The sequence below is a fragment of the Lepisma saccharinum genome, chromosome 16 (genome assembly GCF_977018435.1).
Source record: "Lepisma saccharinum chromosome 16, izLepSacc3.1, whole genome shotgun sequence".
In the NCBI taxonomy this organism is placed as follows: domain Eukaryota; kingdom Metazoa; phylum Arthropoda; class Insecta; order Zygentoma; family Lepismatidae; genus Lepisma; species Lepisma saccharinum.
The window spans coordinates 64,608,161-64,630,993 of NC_139244.1; the positions used below are offsets into that span (position 1 = coordinate 64,608,161).

General features: G+C 35.8%; 1 protein-coding gene across 4 annotated transcripts in view; it reads right to left on the minus strand.

The window, feature by feature from the left end:
• LOC146000511 (neurobeachin-like protein 1) overlaps positions 1-22,833 on the minus strand; it is a 723,922-nt gene that overhangs the window by 16,490 nt on the left and 684,599 nt on the right. For all 4 annotated transcript variants that reach the window (XM_083138250.1, XM_083138253.1, XM_083138251.1 and 1 more), the window contains 7 exons: positions 22,646-22,760; positions 17,040-17,171; positions 11,166-11,274; positions 8,623-8,732; positions 5,012-5,234; positions 2,273-2,475; positions 1,026-1,198 (listed from right to left, as the gene is read on the minus strand). In XM_083138250.1, coding sequence (XP_082994376.1) covers positions 1,026-1,198; positions 2,273-2,475; positions 5,012-5,234; positions 8,623-8,732; positions 11,166-11,274; positions 17,040-17,171; positions 22,646-22,760 — 1,065 coding nt within the window. The remainder of the gene's footprint in view (positions 1-1,025; positions 1,199-2,272; positions 2,476-5,011; positions 5,235-8,622; positions 8,733-11,165; positions 11,275-17,039; positions 17,172-22,645; positions 22,761-22,833) is intronic.

Consider the following 22,833-nt stretch of genomic DNA (forward strand, 5'->3'; position numbering starts at 1 on the left):
AGCCTGATATCATTTGGACGGGTATGTTAACAGTCAGTACTCTCACATCTCGGATTCAGAAAATCCATACACATTACATGAAGTCTCACTTCACTCTCTAAAAGTTGAGGTTTGGTGTGCAATTTCAAGGTGGTGAATTGTGTGACCCACAATTCAAATGTGTTAATTCAAATGTGTATGCAGACATTGTCCATAATTTTGTGGTGATGAATAAAGAAGAGGAATGTTATTGTTGGTTCCAACAAGACAGTGAAAATGCCACACTTCAAACGAGACAATGGAGATGCTCTGTGAGTTCTTCCAAGGCCAACTGATCTCGTAAAAATTGTGGCCACCTCGCTCACAAGATTTGCATCCTCCAGATTTTTATTTATGGGGATATCTACAAAAAATACAGTGTACCACAACAGCCCAAGGATGCTACAAGATCTGTAGAACAACATAATTAAAGCTGTGAGGGACATCCCAAGCAACACATTAAAAAAAATAGCATCCAACATGTGTCATCACGCAAATTTGTGTATTTGAGGAAATGGAAGACATTTCCAGTTTCTTCTGTAAATATTGTCTGGTTATATGTAAGCACACATTTCAATAATTTTATGGGTCACACTATAAAAGTATTTAAATTCAATTGTCCTTCCCAATTTTCATTAAAAAAAAAAAAATTAAAATCAGAGTTTGGGAACTTTTGAATCACTCTGTATAAGAAAATGGCAGAACTGTGCACTCAGTAATTATAGATAGATCCATAAAAGTATTGGCAATTTGATCAATAAACCAATACAATGATATGCTAATATTAGCCAATGTTAATAGAGTACTGATTCCTCAATCCATCTTTCATACACACACATAAAGGCACAAATGATAAAATGAGGATACTTTGACACCCGCAATTCAGAAATATAGAATTTGCACTCATTTCTGTACACTACAAAAGTGACTAGAAAATGCCTTTGACTATATGAGAAAGGTTAAACTTTATTCGATTCTAAAAAATCTTAAACAGTGTCTAAACTTACCAAAATGCCTTGATACAGAAGCAACTATTTTATTCTTAACAAGATTATGAACTTTTAAGCTGCAGTCCCAGTGACCACCACTGTACAGATATTTGGCATCTTGAGATAACACGAAAAGATGGTTGTTCAGTGGAATGCTAGGGTGAAAAACTCCAGGCAACTTTCTTCTTGTTCTGAAAATAAATTTACATATATTTAGAGAATAAAGTAAACTTACAGTGGACCAAAATAATGAAGCCTATATACAAATAATCTACAAGAAATAACAGTCACAGATCTGCCACAAGCTTCCTAATAATAATATGTACTATAACATGCCAAAGAAAAAAATAAGTTTTCTGTTCTATAATTTTAAAGTAACATTTTAAACAAGTGTAGGAGAACTAATTATTTACTTTATTGCAGAAAAAGAAATGCATAAAAATTAGCGTTACCAGACGTCCATTTTCTCCTGTACATGTCCTACATTTTAACGTTATGTCTGGCGTCTGGAAGAAATTTGAAAAATATCATAAATGCCTTTTTGAGCACCACTTAATGTTAATTAGGAAAATACATGTTTTAGTTAAACAATGAAAAATCATGCAATTTACAAGTCTAAGGACTGTACTTTCAAACTCAACAGTGAAATTTACTTTGATCCAGTCATTGCCCGAAAAGAAAATAAAAGTTTCTGCTAGAACTAAAATGGAAACATAAGTGAACAAAGTTTTGGGGCCACTGTTCACTGCCTGGGTGGAATTTCTTGCCTTGGGGTTTATACTGATGGAACAAGGTGTTTTCAGTTCTTATTCAATATTTTGATTGTGAAGCAAAGGATAATAGAACAAAGTTATTGATCTAAAAACTACTTTGGATGAAACTTTTGGAACTATTTCAAGTGCTGAATATTTGTTTGCCATTCCAGGCCATAATGAGAGAGTACTTTCATTACTATCTGCACAATGGAGTTATGAGAGAAATATTTTTTCAAAAAGTTTGGTGCTGGGGTTCAGTATAATTTCAAAGAGTTTGACTGTTCATTCTCTCATAAATATATTTTGACTAAACTTGATAAAACTTGCCTCCTCTGAGAAGTATCAGTTAAAACAAGTAGCAAGAAGTGTATTGTGCAGTACTTATTACAAGTTTGGTTATCAGCTTACAGTTTATATTTTAATTCAAAATGGCTTCCAATGATTTGAAATTTCAAAAAAATACAAATATGTCTTATGTATTCACTAATCGAATGTTATGGTTTAACATACTTGATGTTGTTGAGCGTAGGATCTGTCTCCAGACTGAAGCCTTTGCTGCTGTGGCGGTGGTCGTGGGGAAGCCAGGAGTGGATGCCAAGAACGCCAGACTTGGTAACTGTGACCAGTGTATCTGGCAACCCTGGTTGAAGAAAGCTACGAGGTGGTGATCGAGGGATGCTAACAAACACAACTGGATCCTTTTCATCTGACACCTGAAACAAATTATCCTGTGAGTTATGCAAATAAGATAAAATTGATTAATTCTGCTGTAAATGTTTGAGAAACAAAATTTGACTGCTTTACTCAGGAACATATTTAATACTCTGAATGTACTATTAGAAGTGAAATGTCTATTTTGTGTAATACCCGTAGTTTATACAATAAAATATAGGGTTATATTCACCATTTTAAAATGAAAATGACATTTTATATACTTTTGTACCAAAATCTTCATATTTTATTCAATATAAATATTAACCACGTGCCCTAAATATAGGTGATGTTTATAAGAAGAATGGCCAGAATTAAAGTTGCCTTATGCAGAGCCATCTGGAGCCCGTTCGAAGCAACGGATTGTGGTGAAACTTGGTATGGAGACCATGGGAAAGCGAATGCTGGTGGAATAAAATAGTTCAAAGTTGTTTGTACAATCCGTGTGCAATATTGAGAACAGAGGCAACAAGAGCTATTTCTGCAAGCTTGCATCTTGGACATAACAAGGGGTAAACTGAATAATGCACAAACGAGACATCAAAAGAGGAATAGTGGGTTAAGAAACTGAATAAGACATTCCGCATCTCAATATATCATTTGCATTTTATAATGATGATAGCACAATACTGGATATCAGAATAAAATATGCAGAAATGCACACATTAAAGGAAATAAACAACCGCATCACCTGAAAGGGGTTCTCAAAGCACACAAACTGCCAACTGAAAATGAAAAAGTTCCAATTTATTTTATTTTCTGCACAATAAAACACTCCATTTCAATATACTTATTTTACGAAGCCGCTTTTTTCATTCATATATTCTTCACAATGTTTCCCAATTTCTCCCGACTGTTGGCAAGAGAAGCTCACCAGATTATGCAGCAAAAACCCAGCACACATCTGGTGTGCGAACTTCTTCTGGTGCTCTAGTCTAAGACTCAAGCTCCACTGTAGAAGCCGAGAGAAAGCAGGGAAAGCCGTCGGAACAAGTGGAATTCAGAACACGTGAACCTCCCAAGTCTTCTTGGTTGGAAGTTACAGAACTGTCAACAGATGGCAGCAACCGTTAATGGTTCGAAGAATGTGTGGAGGGCAGATGAGGTATTGTACAGCTTCTTTTTCTGCTATTTTCAAGTATTTTATCTTACGTTTCGTTTGGCTTATGTATTGGGGGAACATAACAGTAGTTAAGATATAATGCAATAACTTTTTTCAATGTTATAGTAATCCTAAGATCTTTGATGATTTTGTTTAATATCTTCCCCTTGCAATACATTTTGCCAAAAATTAAGGCTGCAAACTCCCTCAACGACTCCATTGCAAGCAAAGTTTCAACAAACAATATTATGAATACCTAAACTACACTAGATTCATTTTGATCTCACACCAACCAACCTTGTAATTGATGATAATGAATTTTAGGGTAAAGCTGAAAAAAGTTACTCTTATGTCTATCTATCCATCTTGGTTATCAGTGTTTCAGTAACTGGCAGAGCTTTCAAAATAAATTTTGGTTCCCTGGAGAAACCTACTAAATGGTAGCTCAAAGTAACAGAAATCAACTCGATCGACCTATTTGGTTGAGCATTTGTCTGGATACCAGAAACTAGTAACTGTGAGAATGTAAGATATTTTAAAGTTAAAGATGTTGGAAATATGAGTTTATTGCGATGTAATTTTTATTGCCTTTATTCCATTAAATTTTATGAACCACAATCATCATAAAAATTTTAATCCATGTGGCTCAGGGAGTTTGACGATCTCTGGTTTAGACCGTATCTCATCTCTATAACCTGTACCATAAATTTAATTTAATTACATTTACTTAGAATTTTCAATTTTCTTTTTACATTTCCTTCAACCCTACTTTGAGCAATCTATGTCCAATTAATACTGCCTGTACAGCCAGGATGACACATGTACAGGGTGCACCAGAAGTGATAGCTCAGACTGAAATGGTGAAAAGTACACGATAGTAGAAGCAAAAACATCTCAGTAAACATGGAATCACAAACAAACTGTTTGCGAGATACTTGCAAATGCATGATTATGATCTTCCGCTGACTTGAGGGTCATACCATGGTCTGAACCTCAACATCTCATAAATTGATAATTTTTGGTACAGTGGTAGTACCAGTAAAGTTGATGAACACTGCCAAATTTAAGAGTTTTTGGGTTCTTAGTTTTTAAGTTATTGACTTTCAAAAAAACAAAAATCCAAAACTTTTACTTTTAACCTTAAGGTTAAAAAATAATTATTATCGGTTGATTTGACATGGAATGAGCCTTTGAGGACTATTGAAGATTGTCTCATGTGGGTGAATCAAATACAGATATTTATCCTAATGTAATATCCCACTCAATAAGTATGAACTGCCACTTACATATGTAATATTCTCCAGAAGTTTATGATATTAAAGATATCCCATGAACTGGAACTACGTACAATACAAGTCATTTTTCAAAAATAAATTGATATTGACTTTTAGACTCTTCTATCTAAATTCTTATAAAAACTGATAAAGAGTTTTTACCTCTGCACAAAAAGCTTTCAAGCTTCCAAGGAAATACGTGAGGTCTGGCTTCTTGAGCTCCGCTTTCACCAGCTTAAGAATGGCCTCATCGAGCGACAACCTCTGTGGGTGTGGCTCCTTCAGGAGCTGGCATGGTGTTTGGCCAAAGTTATTGATCATCCCTTCCACTGCTTCCCTTTCAATGGCGTTCGTAATTGCATCCAAGTCCACTGCACCTTCATAGCTATGATATATAACACATATATACATACATGTACATCTGATTTACTTACACAAACACACACATTTATTTTAGATTTTACAATATTACAAATAAAGTTATGTAGGGTGATTCAACATCAAATAAGAGAGGTGTGGATATTATTTTACAACATCTCCTACAAAAGTTTCAGTAGCTGTGGTAGTCTAGTCGCTAGGTCATCTGACACCCACGTGGGAGACCAAGGTTCAATTCTCAGGGTGGGTGGTCTAAGGTCGGAATTTTTCCAGCCTGAGGGGTACTGGAGCATGGTGTCACTCACATCACTTCCAAAATGGCCGACATTGAGATTGTGTGGGGCCCTACACCCACATCCCCTAAATGTACCTTCATGGGATGGTGCTACATGCATGGGGAAGTTTACCTCCTTTTACCTATAAGGGTTTGATAACTATCAAATTTGTGCAACTTTTAGGTATTGCTTATTTATGAAACATGCAACTTTCAAATGTGTATATCATGGGAACAAACTGATCTAGGAAGATAAAAGCAGTCTTACTGTGAAGATAAGGGGTCAATAATACACACTGTCTAGTCAAAAGAGTATTTTAAATACTTTTTCGCTGATTGCTTTATGTTCTATGTTCAAAGTTGAATAGCCAACCCCCTCCCCCTGCTCAATTTTTGCTAGTTTTCAAATATTTTGAGCTTTCAGGCATTTTCTATATATCCTATTAGAACTTGGTTATGGTGTTTTTTCATGTAAGAGAGAAAATGTCTTGGGAAGTTAACATGTAGCATGACTGACGACGGGGTTTGCATTTGTGAATATACCAGGCCTGTGCTTCATGCAACATGAAACCATTCATTCTGAAATGTGGTTTTGTTTTGTACAACAATTTGCAAATAACTTCTGAGTGAACACAACATGCCTTCACCCACTTTCTGTGCAAGATTAATTTGTGTAAAGTAAAAGAGTATTTCAACACCATGAAGCCTTTTTTCCATGATATGAAAAACTCAATATGCTGACCAAGGCACAAATTTATTTAATTTTAAAACATAAACTACATGTAACGTTTCTACCTTCTAGCAAGGTCTTCTTCAGACTCTGTTTTTGTACTTGGTACAGAGTCTGAAGAAGACCTTGAAAGAAAGGTTGAAACATTACGTTTAGTTTATGTTTTAAAATTAAATAAATTTCTGCCTTGGTCAGCATATTGAGTTTTTTAAAAGAGTATTCATTAGCAATTACTACACCCTCCAAAGATTTCCCAAAAGTGTTTAGAAACCCTTTATGGTTTATTCTCCTGGCAAACAACGGTCAAAATCTGAGCTAAATATGACATGGAATCACTATGAAAAAATTTAAGTAGTGGAACCTCGATTTTAGTTTTTAAGGACCATAGGTGAAGAAACTTAAAATGCAGAAAAATGTAAATTTTGGGAAATTTTTGGGACATGAGGATAGAACATGTGATGCGGGAAAATGTAAAATCCGGAAACGTAAAATAGAGATTCCACTGTAAGAAAAATGCTATGAATTTACAAAATGATTTGTAATGTCTGATGTTATATTATCATACACAGTTGGATATTACTTTAGTATTACACATTTAAAAATTGATCACAACACAAAAAACAACTTCAAACAAATGAGCATAACTAAATTTTTCTCTGGTGGCACATTGCTTGTGGAAACTGCAAATATATCTGATGCACTCAGACACACATATGCATATCAATGTTTTCTACCTGTAGTATCTAAATATCAAATTTGGACTGGGAAAATTAAATCTCCTAACCTGTGAACATATCTCAAACATTCAAATCCAAACTAAATGAGTTGAAATCAATAGCAGACATCATACATTCTTATGATATGACACCAAGCAGTGCTTAATGTCTCTAGTACAAAGGTAACATGTAATTCATTACAGGAAGACTTTAATATGAAAATAAGATATAAAAAATCTAAGATCTGTGAACTTTCAAGAAGTTAAGCAAAGCCTGTTAAACAATACAAAACCAAACATTAAAGTTTGACTAAATAGCATATGTTTATTTGTTGATCAAACTAAAGAATGTCTAATCATTAATGATTCTGAGATTTTGTTTATTTACAGTCTACTCAAAATATATTACACTAATTACACTAACTTCCTTGCAAGGATTTGCATTATTATATAAGTAAAAAAAAACAGTGCTATAGTAACTCAAATGAAGCAAAGATTTATAAAAAGAAATAGGAAAAAAGGTAAAGTTCTCTGTTCTCTTATCACTGTGCCATGTAGGCACATTTAGGGGATGTGGGGGTAGGGCCCCACATATTCATTATCTCAGTCATTTTGGAGGTGATATGATCAGCACCACACTCCAGCTGAAATGTAGCTCTATATGGTGCGGAAACATTGACACTGAGAAGAAGTGAGAAGAAGCGACTGGAAGCTCTGGAAATGTGGCTATGGAGATGAATGGAACGGGTGAAATGGACAGAAAAAGTAAGAAATGGAACAGTGCTAGAAAGAGTTGGGGAAAAGAGATCAATGCTGGAGATTATCATCAAGAGAAAAGGACATTGGTTGTGCCACTGGATGAGAAGAAACTGTATACTAAGGAATGTTATTGAAGGAATGATCAATGGAAAGAAAATCCGAGGAAGAAGACGATACCAAATGATTGAGGATGTCAAAATAAATGGGTCCTATGCTGCTACAAAGAAAACGGCTCAAGATCAAACAGCGTGGAGGTTGCAAGGAAAGACCTGCTCCTGGGCAGAAAACAATGAATGAATGAAAGGCTGGAAAAATTCCAACCTTAAATCACCCACCCTGGGAATAAAACCTGGGTCTCCCATGTGGCAGTCAGATGGCCTCCTAAATAGACCACAATGTGTAATACAAAACTAATATGTAACTGTGCATGTTAATATAACACCCGACATTACAAATCATTTTGTAAATTCATAGCATTTTTCTTACAGTGGAACCCTGATTTCATGTTCCAGGATTTTACATTTTCCCAATTAACATGTTCAATCCTCATGGTCTCAAAGAGCAGGGCAAAATGTTATAATTTTTTCCCAAATTTAACATTTTTCTGCATTTTAAAAATAGGTATGAAGTAAAATTCCTATTTCTATCAGGCGTCTTACTCATAATACAATAATTACTTGTATAGAGTCTACTTCACTATTTTGCATGATGACAATATAAAGCTAGTGATGCTAGTATCAAAATATGGCACATAAGATCTATTGAGGATCCCTATGATGGCCACTTTGAAAATGTCTCCATCATCCCATATTATGGAGTATTTTCAACACCTCCAATCTTCAAAATGTTTAATGTGATATTCTGAGAAGAGTTACTTTATTCTTCAAAGTATAATCTAAATAAATTTAGGAACTTACCTGCAATAATAGAACACATTAAATGCTTCAACAGCTTTTGGTCCTTTTTGTTTGTAGCCGAATATTAAATCAATCCACTCATTCAAGTGTGCTGATACATACTCAGATTCCTGAAAATGAAAAGAAATAAGTTTTATCCAAATATAACTTACTTATCTTTATCTCTTGTGCTGGTAATAGTGCACAGCAGCAGTAGTTAGTAGTTAATAGTAGTAATAAATTAATAACTACAATACATAAGACACACAATAGAATTCAATTTCTTTCAGATCAAAGTACCTTTCTCATAATAACAAACTGAAAAACTGTGGCAAAGCCAGGGATTGGATCTTGGCTGATAGCATTACATGAATTTCAGTACGGCAGGGGTTGGTATGGTAGACCATTTAGTAGTAAAGTATTTTGACCCAGAATGTGAAGATCCTTGGTACAATCTTATCACATTGTTATTATCCAACCTCTATGCATTATGAGCTAGCCTAGGTAAGATAATTCCTTGAAGATTTGGTACACACCAGAGATGTACTATGTAGAATTTTCAGAAAAAAAATGCAGGCTTGACCAGGACTCGAATCCAGGTCTCTGGCATACCATGCCATTGTTCAACCACCTGATTTTTCACTGTCGCTGTTTTACCTGTGATAAATTTCTCTGTCAGTGCTACCAAAACAGAATCTGTTGCCTTTAAAACACTGTAGACATCGACGTTGCCTGGTTCCTCCCAGCATAGAAACAATTCCACACAGGTAAAACAGCGAATAATCAGGCAAAGTCAGGTCAGCTCAGTAGCTCAGTGGTAGATCAATGACATGGTATGCCAGATATATGGGTTCAATTCATTGTCGAGCCTGCATTTTTCACTGAAAATTCTACAAAGATAATTCATATCTAGTTCTTCAGCAATACAAAAAAAAAATGAGAAGTTCCAAACTGTAATGTAAGCTGCAATGTACCAGCTTTAAAATTGATTGATTAAAATGCAAACAAAGCTTGCATTGTCTACTAGGTTTCAGAATGAAATGTTTAGTCAATGACTTGTCTGATACAAGCATGTAAAGAATTTTAGAATTTCACTTGAAACTTAAGGGAAAAGCTGCTGAAATCAAATGAAGCAGGGAATTACATTATACCATGCAATGTATCCTTTTGTGTATAATCCGGTGAGGCTCCTTGCAATAGACACTCATCAAAGGCTGCTAGTAATTTGTAAGTTTCACCACTAAATGTCTCAGACATACAGGTGCCAAACTTGATTCTCTGGCATATGTTGTTAATGTTTTCATTGCTGCAAATTTGTGTTTTTCATAATTTACTATTTACGATAAATATGTCTGGTATATCATTTTATCTACTAATAAGTACTTTCTGCAACTATCAACAATTTTTGGTGTTATGGAGATCATATAAATTTAATTTTCCAAATCACCAGCATCATCATCTCCATTCATATATTTAACTAAAAACAACAACATAAAGTAAGTTAAAAGAAAAACAAGACACGTACATATGCATGCATACTCCACACACACACACACACTCAACACAAAATGCATCAACAAATATCTAGTGAATAACTGATAAAACATGAAACAGAAATGCATCCTTGGCTGTTCATGCTCTTTCTTACAGCACCGCAGAACTTGAGTAATGAAATGTTTCCAATTCACTGCGGTATTCTCAAATACAATGAATATACATTTCTTAACCCTGTATTGGTCGCGCACAGTCTCTAGTTCCAGGTGTGTGGTTTTAATGTTGTTATTTATCACTGATTGTATCAGTCTGTGTAGCTGAGTTTCTGATCTTCCTCTTTTACACCAGGGCTTTGTTTTCAGTGTTAGTAAGGTGTATTCTTGTCGCTAGGGTTCGTTGAAGCTCCTCGCTGTCTGAGTCCATGTGTGATTATAGGTGTACCTAATTTCTTAAGAAAATCTCCATGCCCGATTAACGAATTATAATTTAACACAATTTCAATTTTTTATTTTTATAGAATCTAAATTGTTGAAAGAAAAGATCTAATCGTGATAATTAAAAATTTGGTGTTTTAGACCATTAATTTAGCATATTTTAAAAACTCTGTCTCTGGCACCGTGTGCGACCATCGATGTAATTTTTCTCATGTGACCAATGAAGGGTTAAAAATAAAAATGCATAAAAATACAACATGCGGAAATCCACTCCTTCCATAACACCACAATCAAAAATGTATTTCATTGTAACTTGGCCGCGGTGGCTCAGTCGGTAACGCGTCTGACTACCATGCTAAAGGTCCCGGGTTCGATCCCCAGCCGGTTCAAATCCGGGAACTTTTCTAATGGTGGAAGCGGCCCCAGCGCCCACCCAGCGTCGAATAACATGGGTACCTGGGGGAAACCCTGGGGGGTAAAGGCGGTCAGGGGCATGATGCTGATCACATCACCCCCACTCACGACCGGATCAAGAAAGTGTGGGGCGTTACCCCCACACCCCCTATACGCCTTCATGGCGTGGTGCTATGCACAGGAGAACACTTTACTTTTACTTTACTTTTTATTGTAACTTACGAGAGCCTGCCGGTGCTTGTATATAAAATCTTCTGGACTGCTTGCCCATTTTGGAAGAATCACATTATTTACACGTTCTTTGGTCCCTTGAAGAACACCCAGGTCAAATCTGAGGAAAAGAAGAACAAAATCGCTTTAAAGTTTCTCACAAGCAAATAATTGAAAACATGGAATTTGTCTACAAAAAATAAAAAGTAAAGGACTTATGTGTTAATTATTTCATGTAAAAGTTTCTGAAATTAAAAAAAAAAAATGGAAGATACACAAGTGAGAGTAAAAAAATAGCTTTAATATACACTAAACAACTCAAATTTACACAGTAGGCCTCTTAGCTTGATGTTCCAGTGTGCACAGGCCTGTCATTCTCATGGGAAATATGACATTAGAAATCACCATCCAAGATGGATGACTGCATGGAAGCAAGAGTAGTGGAATGCAGGTATCATTTATTTTTAATTGTAATTTATTTATTTATTATTATGAATAGTAATAATATAGATACACACTGTATATTGATTTTCAATAATGAGGGTGCTTCACCCAAGTAACCACAGCCATTGGGTGAACTGCAGCTTTTACGTGGGAAAGGTTGGGTCTACTTTGGTTGGCAAATTGAAGTTGGTCTTAGGTTGGGTCAACGGTTGTTGCCAATGCTTGCCCAACTATGGAAAAGAGATTCAAAATCAGTTTTAAAAACTACTTTCTTGGATTAAGACAACTTTCAAGGGTATACTTGAGAATAAAGCAAGAGTATAAGAGTGTTTATTTTCGAATATAGCTCATACTGGAAATATAATATTTTGTTAACGAAAGTAGAAGCTATTCTTAACTTGTTACCAGTCTTTTGTCAGCCACCATGAATGAAAGATCTGTTGGGAATTGCGTAGTGTTTGTCTTTTAGCTGTAGCAGAACAAGAACATTCTTACAGGTACAGTAGAACCTCGATTTTATGTTTTACAGGGAACTAAGGTGAAAGAACTTAAAATGCGGGAAAATGTAAAATCCAGGAAAATGTTTATAGCGCTTTGCTCAATTGGGACCATGAAAATTGAATGTATAATGCGAGGGAATGTGCAACCAAGGAATAGAATGAAAAATTGGGGTTTCACTGTATTCTTGTGAAGGTGGTTCAAGATCTATATGTACATATAATAATGTTCTGTGCAGACTAATTTCCATGAAAGGTGGAAAACTAAGTAAACTCGAGAAAGTTTTTTTTGTGCTACCACTTGAAGGTACTTTGAAAACAATACCACATTAATGATAAAGTGCCGTGTATCTTTTTATTTTACACAAATAATTTGTACTAGAGTTCATATTTGGACTCACAATAAATTTTATATATATATATATATATATATATATATATATATATATATATATATATATATATATATATATATATATATATATATATATATATATATATATATATATATCAAAACACAAACCTATCTATACTTTAGCTTTCAGTACATTGACCCAATGTTAAAACCACGTGTTGGTCCAACATTGGAACCACGGCCAAAATTACTGTTGCCCAACAGAATGTTCGTATGTTTCACCAACCATTTTCAGTACGGTTGGGCCAACCACATTTGGTTACGTGGGCAGGCTTATGAATGGCATGGAAATTTTAACAAAGTATGACATTTATCTGACTGAAGCAGGTGTGTTGCTGGACAGTCGACCAGCGGAAAGTTTCCAGTAATGGGTTAGGTCATTAGCGGAGACTATAAATAGGAAGAGAACAGAGCAGTGGGCTCTCAGATGTTTGGCATAGTACAGTGAGGTGAAGAGGTGTCTTTCTCTAAGGGAGCGGCTGGGAGAGCTTTCTTGATACTATGAACTCTAACTTTCTTTCTTTCTTACAATACATACACTTGCTCTTTCCACATTATTTCAGTAGTTTTTTTTTTTCATATTGGAAACTGGGTACACAACACACATACCTTCGGCCACCTATCTTGGTACTGAAGGATTATTTTTTTTTTTCTTGTTGTGTGGCGTTTTATCGCTGAATTCTATTTCGTCACTTAAATCACCACAATTCAGGACATTCTGCCCCTGTACAAGTTGGGGCATACTCCTTCCTTGTTCGAGGAAATGCTTGGTTAAGCAAACACCAGATGGCAGCACCAGCTACCTCAATACATCGTGTGAGAACCAGGAAGTTTCAGACATGCAGTATGTTTCAACATGTGGTGTGTAAGAGTAAGAGACGAGGGCCGGTCGCCGAAGTGTCTCGCGGGTTTGAGACTGGACTTTCATACGCCTTCAATTTCCAGGAAGAGCATACAGACAGGATGGCGTAATTACCATTTTTGTTTTCCACGTGTAATGCACGACGACCAAGTTGCAGAGTAATTCACTGTCCAATTGACTTTTGATTCCCACTGTGCGAGATTTTGATCACCAAAAAAGAAGAGAATGCAGTAACCATTTTTCGTCTTCGACTTCCACAAGGTTGCCGATGTTACGACGCAGAACTTCCTTACGTCGCAGAAACCCAGAAGTTTATAAAGGGAGGAATTTTCGTTGTTCCAGCAAGTGTTGTTGTTAGCTGAACGAGAGGGATGACAAGTGGAAAATACTGGATGTACGAACCTTTCATGCTTCAAAAACTGACGTGGCAACATGGCAAGATCGGAGTCGAACAACAGGTATGTGCAGTGCATCAGGGGTAAAGATTGCTTTTGACCATAATAAATCTTCAAATGGAATGTTGTCATGATCAAAAGTGTACAATTTAAAACTTTGAATATGGGGATAGATGGCGTACTCGCGTGTAAATATGTTAACAACTCTCTTTGCAAAAATAAAGTAATATACACATATTTATTTTGTTCTTGGAACATTGTTGATGAAAATAAGATTATTCAATTGCGCACGCAGTGGCGGATACTAAACATAGTGTGGTAGTTTACGTAAATGAACCTTTGAAGAAATTAATTGGTTTAGTAAAAAAAAAAACCTGACAAGATTAAATAATAAATAATTAAATAATCCTCACAACGCATGATGATACGTGTTAACATTAAAATTTTGAAAGTTAATGTGTAATAAGGCGAAAACGAAATTATTAAATAAATTGTTGCCCTCCTTTTCTCTGTTTCATCACTTGATTAAATGGAGCATCTAGATTTTCTGAGATGGGTATATTCATGGATTAATTGACTTGTTAAATCTTGTTCTTGTTTATGGTTGTCATAAAAAGCACAAAAGGCGTACAATCTTTGTTTACATTTGCTAAAGGATTGTCGATTGTTTGGATATCTTTATTGTAAAGTTACTCTTGTTTAATCTTGTTACAAAGTCTACATTAAAATGAATAAAACAAGTTAAGTTTAAAGATATCTCAGTGTTGTTTGTAAATTTAACTGCAATGTAAATACAAGCCTGGTCACGACCTAGTATATAGTTGGTGGCGGTGTAGTGGATTGTAGCGTAATATACAAGTAGTTAGATCTGAAGTGTAAAATTGAAGAAGGCATCTTCTGGTGTAGTGATGTGCATGAATTATTGTGGTATTTTTTGAGGAACATTTTGTTTGACTATGCCAGGCAGTAAAGCTTAGGCGGTGCCACAAGACTTGTGCATTGTACTTTCAGTTGTGCAACCTTCTGGACCTCACGTGCATCTTCCTTCATTATCATTGAGTAGAACGTCGCAGTTGAAGTCAGTGGCTACATGAGTCTACACTCTCTCTTCGAAATGGGAGCACAATGTTACACTGAGATGGGGATTTTTCTGCATAATGGTCGAGTTTTAACTTCTTTGGTAAATAATTACAATGAATAAACCTCTTTATATCGAAAGAGAAATGAGCGTTATGATGATGATTTGAAGAAATACCTGTCTATTGCCAATTGTTACTGCTATATTTCCACAGAACTTCAGATACTGAATGTTTTTGAACCTAGGAACACATGTTCCTTTCTTAGTACAGAGAAATAAATGAATACATGATTAATCATAGTGTCACTCTTCCTAAATTTAACAAGATTCAAATATTCCCTGGACATCCATGGACATCCCATGAACACCCAATGGACATTAATGGTACTGGTTTGGACATTTTCTGTTGGGTATTTATGCTGTATGAGATGTAGCCTTTAAAATTTTAATAAACATGTCTTGTTTTCTTTTAGTCTCACAATAAAGGGTGCACACAGGACTTTTTCTCAGTCTTAGAAAAGTTTTATTATAATTATTAGTTACTACTACTACTACTACTTTACAAATCAAAATTTCAAATTGAATTCAAAATACTTTGGCGTTGTATACAAGTTCAGGCTCAAGTTTACTATTTAGATAGAAACAGGATTCGCCTTTCTTCCTTTCAATAAACATCTATCACTTTGTTGATGAACAGTTCTTTGTCTTTTTGTATTTTTTTCACAATGCACAGATATCAATGAGAGTCAGAGACCACTTAATCTACTGTCCTTCATGCTACCTCAGATCCATATTATTACATGCCGAAGGGTACTGTAAAATAATAATAATAATAATAATAAAACAAAACAATATTTTTGGTTTAAAATATCGCTATAATTTCACCATTCGAATTACATCAACTCTTTTCAGAAATCTCAGCTGGGGGGGGGGTGGCAAGTGCCCTCCTGGCCCCTACCTGCAGGTGCACTTGCTCACAACCATCACCTATCACTCGCATAACACCCAGACTCACTTTGTCCCTCATCTATAGCTGAAGTATTATGCCAGCACACTGACTTCTTTAGGATTTTCTACTTCAGAATAAGCATCCAATTCTTTGCCTACAAGTTCAGTATTGTGTTTAAACTTCACTTTTAATATTCCAAAAAGATCCATTTTTATTTATTATAATTTCCATCTTCAAGTTTTTCAGTTACCTTGTTTGCAAATGAGTCCTCCTATTTCAATCTTCAGCCTTTCCTTCTCAACAGTGCATCATAGCATGTCCTTCCCAGACAACCAGAGATAGTTTACCTTCCATCCTTGGCGAACCATTTTTCTATTTCTTATGTTCATTGTGATAATACTATCAATACTTTTCATAATACTTAGTCATAACTTTTGGAAGGGACATGTGTCCATGTGCCCCTCCTGCTAAATCCGCCAATGTATGAGGTACAGTAGTGATGAGTTATAAATATAGAATCTCTTGACTTGGCGAATAAATTTCATGGCACGATTGAACTTTTTCTATGGAAAAGGCACACCATTTTCTCTTTCTCATCTTGAAATATTTCAGGTGAGAAAAGTGCATTTCAATTGACATCTCTGGACTTTGTCAGAATTAATCAAATCAAAATCTTAGGGTTTGAGTATATGTTGAATATCAGCACTATCTGGCTTTTTGACTTAATCAAGAACAGGAATCTCAATTAATTTTAATAGAATTATCCCCTTTTCTTTCTCTTTTCGATAGGATAGTTCTGCAGTGCATGAAAGTATTAACATTAAGTCTTATATGTTAGGCTTGCAATAAATGTGTGTGTGTGTGTGTGTGCATCTACACACAAACACACACAAAAAGATTCATATATAAATTTTATGACTTCAAATTAAATCAAACTAAAAGAAGGCTCTAAGATAAAATATATTTTCGTTGAAGTAATTTCTTAAAGGTTCACCACAGCTTGCAGTTATTAAATAAAGCACAAGTTACTTCTTACGTGTGATTTAACCTGTTCTTTCCAAAAACTGACCTCTCAGACCCTTCCTCAGGGTAGTCCAAAGACTTTTATCATTTCAACCATTTTATATTTCACTTTTATTCTATTAATGTGATTTCTTTGGACTCGCCTGAGGAAGGGTCTGAAACGTCAGTTTTTGGAAATAACCTGTTAAATGCCATTTAAGTAGTAACTTGTGTTTTAACTTACCTATTCATGTTAACTAAAAACTCAGGGAAATAGAAGAATTCTGGAATGAGCTCCTTTACATCATTTGGATTTTCCATGAGCAACTTCCATGTCTGGGGAATGGAATGAAACTGACGATCTGCCACATCAAATCTGCAATGCAACATCTCTTAGTTAGGATATCACATATTCAATATGACATGAAAGAATCCTTGCTCATTGTCTAAGCAAGGATATTTTACTCGTATATTGAACACCAATGTAAGATGTACAGTCACGGACAAGTCAATAGGATTGATGCAACCCAAAAGTTTCCGTGACTGTACTTCTTGAATAAATAAGTTAATATTAACTACAAAAGAGATTCTTGTGAGATATCAACCAATTCACATAATCTTAATGACATTCTTGCTTTAAGGGATTCAAAGCTTGGAAGCATATCCGGAACTGACTTGTATGATTTCCCTAGAAAATCATTTGCCATTGAGATGGTTTCACAAATATATCAAAATTATTGTTACTGCATGATAATAACAGCCATAACCAATAACTGCTAAATAATTCTTGGGTTTTCATTAATTTAATTTCAGCAGTTTAAATACCTCTTCATATTGAAAACTCACTCTAAATCACTCTATCAAGACATGCAGAGAAATTAAATCAAATTTTAATAAAAATGTTGATAGGAAGTTATCATGTTCATGTATGTAACTTCTCTGCCAATTCAACTCCCACATAACATGAAATATTTCCACAAAATACCTATCTTATGGAATGATGCATAAAGGTTCTCTACACATTTTAGAACAGGAAACTGACTGCTGAACAAATTACTAACAATATCAAATTGATGGTGGCCCCTGCCACCATCCATTTGGGAACTTTTTGCCTCTCTGCTGGGGAGGCTTCCAGTTCCTGTCATTTAATGCATGCCACTAGGAGTGCTGATGCAGTCAGTTCATAACGGATCTGACACAACATGATGCAATGAGTCATTTTTGTTGCAAACCATGACAGGGAAGATTTAATATAAGTCTCTTATGGGCGACCACACACCAGACAAAACATTTGACTCAAGTCACGTTGTAACGGTTTGCGAATGTCTGGGGAATTTGGTATCGCAAGGAGCAGCTTGCGACAAAATGATCTGCACATGCCCGAGTCCAATCACTTTGGCCACAAACATGTAATTACAGACTGGAAAAGTTTAGCTAACAAACAAAATGACTCATTGTGTCTCGTCACTTTGTGACTCATCGTGATGTTGTGTTCCGTTATGTTGCATCACATATTATTCGGTGGAATCTTAAGCGTAGCAAGTGATGCTGCCATGTTAGATCTGGTGTGTGGCTGGCCTAAAGCAACAAGTTCCCAAGTGGATGGTGGCAGTAAGTCTCGCAGATCAAGTTAGTAATTCACTTACAGGCATTTATTATACTATCACAACTTTCATTCCCAAACAGATTCTTTGAGAAAAGATCCAGAGAACCACTTTGTAAGAATTCAAATGGAAATAGCTGAATGTCGTAATGTGTGTATGGTGGTGGCAATCTTTTGATTACAGTATCACACAGGCAAAAAAAACACCATGCAACAGATAATACGAGGGTCACTATTTATATTTTGAGCCTAACAATGAAAAAACAGGAATTTGGCATTGAAAACTGCTTTATTGTTTTTCGAAGTATTCTCCTTTATGGTCAATACACTTTTGCATTCATTCGAACCATTTGTCAAAGCAGTTTTTCCAATCTTCTTGAGACACCTCCATAATATGGTTTCTGAACGCATCAACGGCGTCTTCCGCCGACGAAAACCGTTGTCCACGCAATTTATTCTTGACATTCGGGAACAAGAAGAAGTCATTGGGTGCCAAATCAGGACTGTATGGCAGATGACCCATCAATTCGATTTTTTGACTGTTCATAAAGTCGGTTGTTAGACGAGATGTGTGACAGCTGGCATTGTCTTGATGAAGAATGATCCGACGGCGTTTGTTTGTTTTCCGTATTTGACCGAAGACCTCTGGAAAACAAATTGTTGTGTACCATTCAGAGTTGACCGTTCTATGTTCCTCTAAAGGCACAGTTGCCACATGACCAGTTTTCCAGAAAAAACAGGCAACCATTTGTTTCGATGTGCTTCGAGCATTAACAACTTTTGTTGGACTGGGTTCATCTTGAAACACCCATACAGTCGACTGCTGTTTACGTTCTGGCTCATATGCATATATCCATGATTCATCACCTGTTACAATCTGATATACGTTTTTTGAAGCACCACGATTGTATTTATTGAGCATTTGTTTGCACCAATTGACACGAGCGTCTTTCTGATTTTTTGTCAAATTGTGTGGGATCCAACGAGAACATACCTTTCTCACAGCTAAATGATCATGTAATATTTTATATATGCTGGTGGAACTAATGCCTATGGTTGCCTCAATCTCACAGTATGTCACATGATGATCTTTCAGTATTAGGTTTTGCACAGCATCAATGTTTTCTTGAACAACAACTGATTTTGGAAGACCTTCGCGAATCTCGTCGGTGAGCGAATGGCGGCCACGATTAAATTCGTTATACCAGCGTTTCACAGTGGCAAAGGATGGGGCTTCATCGCCAAATGTGGAAGTAAGTTGATCGATGCACTCTTGTCTTGATAATCCACGTCAAAAATCGTAAAAAATCATCGCACGAAAATGTTCACGAGTTAATTCCATTTTATTGTTGTCGCGCAATCTCCAAGGCAACATAAACAACACAAATGAAGCTATTGACAAAACATTTGAAGTACGTTATGGTCAAAAATGCCAGACGATTCCGTGCAAATGTCAAATCGCGCATAACTTCAATCAGTGTTGCCAAGGCTCAAAATATAAATAGTGACCCTCGTAGAATGTGATCCTAGTAATCACAATCAAAATTCCACTATTACAGTATGATAGATATATCAGATATTACAGACCAGAGGACTTAATTCATACAGTGTGTTGTTCATTACCCATCAGAGGCATATAGTGATTCAGATCACACTTTAACTCTTTAATCTGCAGGTCCAGTCCAAGTTAGCCTATCAGTGTACAAAGTGGATTTAAGCTTTACGCGGAGGAGCCTCATGCAAGGGTAAACTTGTCAAGATGGGATATTTTCAAGGGTGTGTTTGTGTGTGTGTGTGTGTGTGTGTGTATAATGTAGCTCGAGAACTAATTGTTGTAGAAAGATGAAATCAGTTTTTTTTATTATTTCCTGAAGATAGGGCTTTTAGCAGAAATATATTTTATTCACTGTGTTTCTCAATAATTAGTGTTAAAGGAATAGACCCATGTATCCTTACTTCTCGCACATTGTTTAAAGTGTTGTTTTTTACTCATTATTACATGTAATATTTTTTTTTTAAAAAAATGCAGTGGTTCAGGAGGCAGGGCCATTTTTATAAATATATCCCATAATATTAGAGGCATAAGAAAGGAATTTCTCATTCTCTGCTTGTTAATAATAGAAACAATTGATATATTGTTATGTAATTTGAGTATGTAATACCTTCATGTGTATACCAATGAACAAAAATGCCAGAACTGAAATATTGTACATAGTTTTCAAGAAATAGTTCATTAATTCCTGCCTTGCAGTGATGTTCAATATATTGACCATCCATCCTCTTAAAGGTTAAACAAAATTCAAGCAGTGTGTTGTGTAACACAGACAAACTTTCATAGCATTTCAAACATCAAGGCAAACAACTTTTTTTAATAACATTTGCTCATTGAGACTCCCTTGTGATGAGTTTTTAGTAATTTATTATTATTATTATCATCTTTGAAAACTGGCTTTCACACATGTAATTCACTGTAGTGGACCTCAATATATTACATGTTCATCTAAGCTTTACTTTATGTGCACACATTTCATTCGAGCTGTATCTTAGTAGGCATTCAAAGAGTGGGAGTGCTATGGTTTTGGTTACCCCTCGCCACAGAACATCAAGTCCTTGGCAGTAGACCAATCGGTTGGAATATAATACAGTAAAACCTCGTTAATCTGGACTAATGGGGGGGGGGAATAAGTTGACCGGTTTAACGAAAGTCCAGATTTACTGAAATAACCTAAAAGAACAGTAGAAAGTGCATTATAACTCCGTTTATAGCAACAAAACACATTTATTATGGTGTATTTAAAGGGCATAGGCCTAGATACACTATACGGATTGTTGTCCGCACAGTAAACAAGTTGTGTATTCTAACAATGGCGGCATATGCAATGCACAAAGGACATTTTCTCAGGGCTGTGTTTTTTTACAAAGTTGTTGCTGAATGTTGTTCGACTTTAAAAAAATGTGTGTTGGATTAAAGCAAGGGGAGTCCATTACGGAGCAATATGACAAATGCGATTGTTGACTTCTAGCCACATTTAAGACCTTACATTATTTTTTTTTGTTTGTTTGCCTTTTGCCTGTCCGGATTAAGCAAAGTCCAGCTTATTGGGGTCTGGATTAACGAGGTTTTACTGTACTAAAAAAGTAAAGCTATATCCTGCACATAGAGCTGTGGTAGCTCAGTCGTTAGGGCATCTGACTACCATGTAAAGGACCCGAGATCGATCCTCAGAGGGTGAGAATCACGACTTTTTCCACCTGTTCAAGGGGCTCCGGCACCCACCAAGTGTCGTAAAAAGTGGATACCCAGAGGAAACTCTGGGAGCATAAAGGTGGCCAGGGGCATGGTGCTGATCACATCATCCCATCTTCCGCTGTGATCAAGAAAGTGTGGGGCCCTAACTCCACACCCCCTATACGCCTTCATGGTGTGGTGCAAAGCACAGGGGAGCACTTTACTTTACTCTTTATATCCTGTACATTGCAATGTGAAATATGGTGGGATGTGAAGTCACAGTCTTGTGCAAGTAAGGAGGTGATGTAATGAGCACCATACTCTGGCTGCGCTTATCCCATCCAGGTATCCACTTATTTCAGGCTAGATGAACCCAAGAGCTGCTAATGCAGGTATATTGCACTAAAATTCCCTATCTGAAATCACCCACCCTGGGAACAAAACCTGGGTCCCCTACATGGCAGTAGCGTCAGCAACTCTTTGAAATATAATACTGCTTACTTTTTCAAAGAAAGTCATAATTTGCCATTAATAACACTCCCTCCTATTTCCAAAATTTCACATGCCACATTTAATTTTAGTGTTCCACGTATGCCTTTACAATGGATTTTCATGGTAAAATGGTAAAACCTCATGGAAGGGGATTTCTGTGACTCTACTAAATTTACACTAGAAATTTTCTAACATTTGTTCCCCACAAATGTTTCAAAATGCACTTTTTAGTACAGTTATGAATTAGATTGAATTCTTTGCAGCCATTATTAACTGTGTATTATGCACAACTCCAGTGCAACTCAGGATTTTAGGATGTTGAACTCAAACACTATAACAGAAATAACATGGATTAATTTAACAAAAATCTTTGTTGGCCAGTGATACTTGCAAACCAGTGGGTATGTGTACTCTACACTAGTTCATGGGATTCCAGCATATTTCCCTCATCAACACTAAAATATAACTTTCGTTACAAATTGTCAATGTACAGTTACTATGGCAATATATTATAATTCCACATTACCGTCCACTTTGCAATTCTATATGAAGTGAAGTAAAAGGTTCCACCCGAACCAAATAGTGGAGAACACCAGCTGAGTTGGAGTAATGGGTACCATAATGGAATTTTTCAATAGTGCCTGAAATTAAAAAAAACACATTAATGAATATCAGGTATAATGAAAATGTTGAACTTTATTATAGATTCAATAT